At 37.1% G+C, this 6,550-nt stretch overlaps 1 protein-coding gene and 2 pseudogenes across 1 annotated transcript; 1 reads left to right on the top strand and 2 right to left on the bottom strand.

The window, feature by feature from the left end:
- Positions 1-989: 989 nt before the first annotated feature.
- LOC117933289 lies at positions 990-2,995 on the bottom strand (annotated as a pseudogene).
- A 312-nt stretch (positions 2,996-3,307) lies between these two features.
- On the bottom strand, positions 3,308-3,784 carry LOC117933287 (cytochrome P450 98A2-like). The gene has a single exon (XM_034854664.1). The coding sequence runs from the start codon at positions 3,782-3,784 to the stop codon at positions 3,308-3,310; it is 477 nt and encodes a 158-aa protein (XP_034710555.1).
- Positions 3,785-4,253: 469 nt separating this feature from the next.
- Positions 4,254-6,144, top strand: LOC117933286 (annotated as a pseudogene).
- Positions 6,145-6,550: the final 406 nt, after the last annotated feature.

The raw sequence follows: 6,550 nt of genomic DNA, 5'->3' as shown, positions 1-6,550 counted from the left end.
AAACCCCAAGGAAAACCAACAAAATTGCTATTTTTTTTTGCTCCCTGTGTTTTCTGGATTTGTTCTAGGGGTCTCTTTGCTTTTACGCAAATGGATTTAAATTTCACGAACCCTAACTCCACGATTTTTGAGAAATATCGCCAAAATTTTTCGATATTTCAAACACTGCCGGCAACAATGGGAACAGCCGCGGGGGATGGGGGGTTGAGTGGCCGGCGACGGGGCTTTGCAGCATTTTGGGGGAGGGCTTTCCAACGTGTGGGGGCTGCTGCCAGCGGGACAACACTCCAGTGACTAGCGACCATGGGAACAGCTGTGCAGATGCTGGGAGGAAAAAAAAAGAAAAAAAAAAAAATTTGAGCCGGACGGTTCGAAGAGAACCGGCCGGTTCGTCCGGTTCGACGGTCCGATCGCCGGTTCGATTCTGGCTCAACCTCTTTGCGGGCCAAATGACCGGTCCGGTTCGGTTTTTAAAACATTGCTTTTATAAATAAAATTATTACTTAAAATTAATAAAAATAAATATGAGTTAAAATCAAAGAGGAGAAACATTAATTAAAATTAATAAGGGTAAATATGTCATTTTGATAGATTTAAAATAAATTTTAAGTTGATTTTATCAAATAACTTTAATATTTAAAGTAAAAAATAAATAATAAGTTTGAAGTTAACAACTTAATAATAATTTAATTCAAAATCAATTTAAGTCTTTAAAAAGTATTAAGTTTTACCAAACACCCGTTTAATGCTTTAGAAAAATTATTAGATGTAAACTCTAATTCTTACGGCCATTTTTAGCCTAATTTCAGTAAATTGAAGTTTCCTTCCCAAAGTTTCAACTTATTTTGACTTAATTGAGGTGAAACTTAAAACTTTTCTGTCCTAATGAAATCTTAGATTGCAAACTAATATAACAGCACCTGAAAATTGGTTAAGTAAAGAGGCCATAATTTTAAGTACCAACTCCATTGAAGAAAAAAAGCATGCATTTAAGTATATAAGTCTAGGTTTGATAGTCTTGGCTTCGGAATTGCGATAAAGGGCGTCGCTTTTCTTAACACTAGGCCAAACTTCTCAGTGAGATCAACACCATTCACCCCATTCGGTAGCCTTCAATCAAACAAATGTAGCATTGAAGCTAGGATATGTGGTACTATTTGCTCAACTAATGGAACTCCTGCACAAATTCTCCTCCCTGGCCCGAAAGGAAGATATCGAAAATCATTTCCACTATAATCACATTTCAAGCTCCTGCTCAAGAACCTTTCAGGCTGAAACTCTGAAGGACTGTCCCAGAATTCAGGATCTCTATGTATTGCCCACGCATTTACCAGGACTTGTGTGCCGCTTGGAATTGTATAGCCCCTTAGAACACATGGCTCACGAGTGCGACGAGGAACCAGGAATGGTCCGGGAGGGTGTAACCTTAGAACTTCCTTTACTACGGCATTTAGAAAAGGAAGTTTTGGGAGATGAGTCTCTTCTACCATATCGTTCATACCAACCACTTGTTCTAGTTCTTTTTGGGCTCTTTCCATTTTTTCGGGTTTGTTCATCAGTTCAGCCATTGTCCATTCTACTGCGCTTGATGCTGTATCTGTTCCTGCTGCTACCATGTCCTAATTGTCAAAATTTAAGTAGTAAGTTGTTGTCATACAGAAAGAATTGGCTGCAAGCCAATCTCACCTAAAACAGTTGGAGTTAATACTAGGCAAGATATTCATCCATTGATCAATCTACTATTGATTAATCAATTGAGCAACGGCCAAAATTCTACGGTCCATTTGACACTTAGTGAGCATTTGATAAATCAACTTAATTAATGATTTGATATAATTTAATAACTTAATTTAAACCCTTATTTAAATTAAATATATTTAGTAAAATAACTTAATATCACAAACTTAAAAGTTAAAGTAATTTTAAGCATTAAATTAAAATAAACAATTTATTCTTAATTTTATTTTTTATTTTTGCCTCATTTGCTCACATCTAATGATGATATATTTTACAACTATAACTCCACATTCATAACTCACTTTTTATAATAAATATTTTATGGTTATTTTATCTATTTATAATATTTTAAATATGGATGTTTAACAAATAAATTTATTATTTAAAATTCATAAAAATAAATATTATTTAAAATAAATAAGGATAAATATTAGTTAAAATTAATGCAACTAAATACTTCAAGTTGATAATTTAAAATAAATTTTAAGTTAATTTTATCAAACAACCTTAATACTTAAAAATAAAAAAATTAAGTAATAAATTTTAACTCAACAACTTAATAATAATTTAACTCAAAAGCAACTTAATTAATTAAGTATTAAGTTTTGTCAAAACACTTTCTTGGCTTTTAGCACCTCTTCAAGCAGATGTAACGACTTGGCGATCTTTTAAGGCAAGTAGTTTGTGAGTGGATTTCAGATAGCCAAGCAGGAGGGTTGGAATTTTGGACCAGAATTTATCCAAACTATCTAGTAAAAGGCTACTTTTCAACTCATCTTAAACCTAGACATGCATCAATCTCATGTAGTACTCTCTTGGAAATCTTTAACTCAATTTGGAGATTAACTGAGTTTACCCAACTTGGTAGATACTAAATCTGACTAGTACCTTCTTAATTTTGATCAAACAAGGTAAGTTCCCTTGACTCGGTAGGAGATTTTTGACAGTTTTTCGGGTCACTAATACAAGAACTATGCTTAGAACAAGATGAGTTTCAAAAGATAGATAATTTTGATTTTGCAAAAAGCAGGAAATTGTTAGTATGTCACCAAATTATCATTGAATTTTATGACACTGCAAGAACAAGGAAAGAGATTATGGACAAGAGACTTACCAAGAACAAGGCCTTGAGTTGAGTCTTGTCCAAGATTCCCTTAGAGCCTTCCTCATTCTGCAGAAAGATCTGTAGTAAATCCTTGTGCTCTTTATCTTTGTTTTCTATCCATTCCATGCTTAGTCCTTTAACTTCATGGTGATTGATGATGAAGTCGAAAATCCGATCCAACCTTGATCCTAGCTTCTTCATCTTACTATTCTTGCCTTGTATATCTAATGGGGCCAAAACAGGAAAAAGATCTGAAACATCAGGTTTTGTTAAGAGGTCAAACATTTCCCACACCACTTGTCGAAACTCTTTGTCTGCATGTCTTCTTTCCTCGCCTTCTAGGGTTCTTCCCCATAACATGCTGGTAATCACATTTATCATAGCCGAGAAGGTATGCTCATTGACATTTACTGATGTACCTGCATTTGCATATATCCTTCTCATCGAATCCTAAACCTCTCGGTGTCAAAGAGCATAAAGCCTGTCAAGACTCACTTTGCTTAGCATCTCCCCTACCCAAACCTTCCGAAGCATGCGCCAATTTTGGTCACACCGTGCCCATATCAACCCGGAGCCACCATATGTCATCGTTAGCATTGCAATTGGCGTGCCACGGTCCACGAAAATAGCATCGTTGTCTCGAAGAACCTCCTTTTCCAGAGAGGGTGAGCTCAGTACAACAGTAAGCTTGTTACTGAGCCAAAGCCTCATCACCGGGACATATTTTTGAGCCATTTTAGCAAAGCAGCTGTGAAGCTCAGGATGTAGAAATGGGAGGTTGCCTAGTACAGGCATGCCTCGAGGACCTGGTGGCAATGCAAGACTTTCCTTCCTCAATATGTGCCATGAGATTGCACCCACAGCAATAACCGCAAAAGAGACAAAGAGTCTAGCACCTCCATAGCCAATGTTGCACCATTGTGACCAGAAAGAAGACGCCATAGCCAAAAGTCTATGAACCATGCTGCTCATCAGCACTGCTTGTGAGTTGTGCCTAACAACTATACAATGAAATACACAACATATTAGATAACCACGGAGTAAATACGTAACATAAAGTTATTAGATAACCACACAAGCTAACATAATTCAATTTTATAACAATCTGCTTTCAATGAAAGCATATAGATATCGTCAGCTTTAGATTTGATGGATTTTCATAACTTTAAAATATGTCCACATAATTAAGAGTTCATATACGTATATCTAGCATCATAAACATTTTTTTCTATCCAATATAAGATATCATAACCATCCCCATACAAACACAATATCTTTATTGTATTCTACAGAATTGAAGGATCAAGCAAATAGACACTATTTATGAAGTGCTTCCAAACAAACTTTCATATTGGGATAGGAATTTTAATAAAATTTGTAATGATCCTGTAGACCCCTCTTGGACCAAAGGATGATAGCTAGTCACTCGGGAAGAGCTGGGGTTTTCATTTTGGATGAGTGGGGGACGACTTCCATGAACGAGCTGCTGAAACGTGTGGCAAAGACCACCAACTTGCCATGGTGCTGGTTGAGAGAGGGACATCTCTGAACAAGGAATGATGGTTGGAATGGAGAGCTTCAGAGGATGATGGTTGGAACAGGGAACTTTTGGGTGAAGAGAAGAAAAGGCTGGGTAGATGATGATCCGGGGGGAGGGAAAGGTGGCAAAAAAAACTGGTTTTTTTAAGAGGACATTGAAGAAAAGAAAAGAAAAAAACAGAGAAAAGAGGGAGTAGCAAGAAACGAAAGAGACTTTTTGGGATTGGGAGAAAAACAAAGCAAGGGAGATGGCTGGAACGAGAGAGCTTCAAATGATGATGATATGAGCATTAGATAGAGAAGTTGCAAGAGGTGAGCCGTGGGTAGCAAAGAGGAAGGAAGTTTACCAATCTTTGGAAGATTGAAGGAGCACTTTCAGGTTAGAGCAGGTTGAAAATGCCTAACGCCATCTCTTTTTACATGGGCAACCGCCAGATCCATCCGAGCTTCAGAAGTGCTTGCTTTGGAGAAGCATCTGAACCGATGTGCTGATGCCCAAAAAATTAGTGATTGGAAAAGTGTACTAAGGGAATGTGATGCAGCCATTGCAGGCGGGGCAGATTCTTCTCCTCAGCTCATTTCTTGTAGAGCAGAGGCCTTGTTGAAGCTCCACCAAATCGAAGATGCAGATTCCTGCCTATCAAGCATTCCAAAATTTGAACACTATTCTCCTTCCTGCTCAACCAAGTTTTTCGGTATGATTGCTGAAGCCTATGTTCTCTATGTCCGAGCTCATGTTGAGATGGCATTGGGAAGTTGCGGCAGCAGAGAAGGCGGGGTTGATTGATTACAGTAATGTTGAAGTTGCAAAATTTCTAAACAATGTTAAACTGGTGGCAAGAGCGCTCACCCGTGGCAATGAACTCTTCAGTTCTGGAAGATTTTTAGAAGCCTGCTCAGCTTACAGGGAATGCCTCAAGTATGTGATACATCGAACTCTGTTCTATATTGCAAAAGAGCAATTCGCTGGTCTAAACTTGGTCTATGGGAAAAATATGTTGAGGACTACAACCACGCCCTCAAGATCCAACCAAATTACACCAAGGCTCTTCTTCTGTTGTCGTATGTGGCTCATATTTGAGCGAAAAGACATATGGAGAAAAATGGGCAAAATGCCGGAGCGTAGCGAAGTGGAACGGAGCTGAGTGACGACATTTGCCATTCAGGCTTGTACTTATTTTGTTGTGGGGCAAACGATAGGTTGGAGGGTGTTGCCCCTTGCGGTACAATTTAGGGGTATTTTTGGAATTTCATTCCTAAAGGTTGGTATAAATACTCTTTTTATGTAACCATAATTTTAACATAGTGAAAAAAAAAAAAATCTTTTTTCCCTGTTCTCGTGGACATAGGCAATTAGCCGAACCACGTTAAATTTTCGTGTTTTTCTTTCTCATTTTTCTATTTTTCACCATTAATCGTTGCACAGATTCCAACATCTTCACAGAGCTGTCTCAAATGGGAAGCTTGGACGATGGACAGAGACAGTGAAAGATTATGAGGTCTTGAGGAGGGAACTTCCTGGAGACATTGAGGTTGTTGAATCTCTATCCCAGGCACAACATGCATTGTCAAAATCATGGGAGAAGCAAACTCATAGTGTGAAGTTTGTTGGTGAAGTGGAGGAAAGCCCAACAGTAGCAAAAGTCGAGAACATAAAAAGTGTTCCCACCTTCAAGATTTACAAGAACGGGGGTGAGGTTAATGAAATGATATGTCCCAGCCATCAATACTTGGAGTACTCAGTGAGGTATCAGAGTCTCTAAAATGCATGTGCATTTGTGTCCTCCCATTGCCCATTCGGATTGGGCTCTTTCCAGTATCCCGACAGCCACATGCCATCCTCTCGTTTCTTTATCCTTGGATGTTGAAAATTTATTTTAATTTTTAAAAATTCCATTCACAAATAATTTTTCAAAATTCCAATTTTCAAATTTAATTTTTAAGAAATCTCATTCTCAAATAATTCTTCAAATTTTCAATTTTCAAAACTTCAATTCTCTAATAATTTTCCAAAATTTCAATTTCTAGTTTTAATTTTCAAAACTTCAATCTTCAAATAATTTTCAAAACTCCAATTTTTTTTAAAAATATTTTTCAAAACTTCAATTTTCAAATAACCTTTAAAACTCCAATTTTCAAATAATTTTTCAAAATTCCAATTCTCAAATT

Source organism: Vitis riparia, chromosome 16 (genome assembly GCF_004353265.1).
Source record: "Vitis riparia cultivar Riparia Gloire de Montpellier isolate 1030 chromosome 16, EGFV_Vit.rip_1.0, whole genome shotgun sequence".
Classification (NCBI taxonomy): Eukaryota; Viridiplantae; Streptophyta; class Magnoliopsida; order Vitales; family Vitaceae; genus Vitis; species Vitis riparia.
This window is presented reverse-complemented; position numbering and strand designations above follow the sequence as displayed.

Excerpts from the sequence above, each read along its gene's own strand:
- LOC117933287 (XM_034854664.1), bottom strand. The coding sequence starts at position 3,784 with ATGGCGTCTTCTTTCTGGTCACAATGGTGCAACATTGGCTATGGAGGT.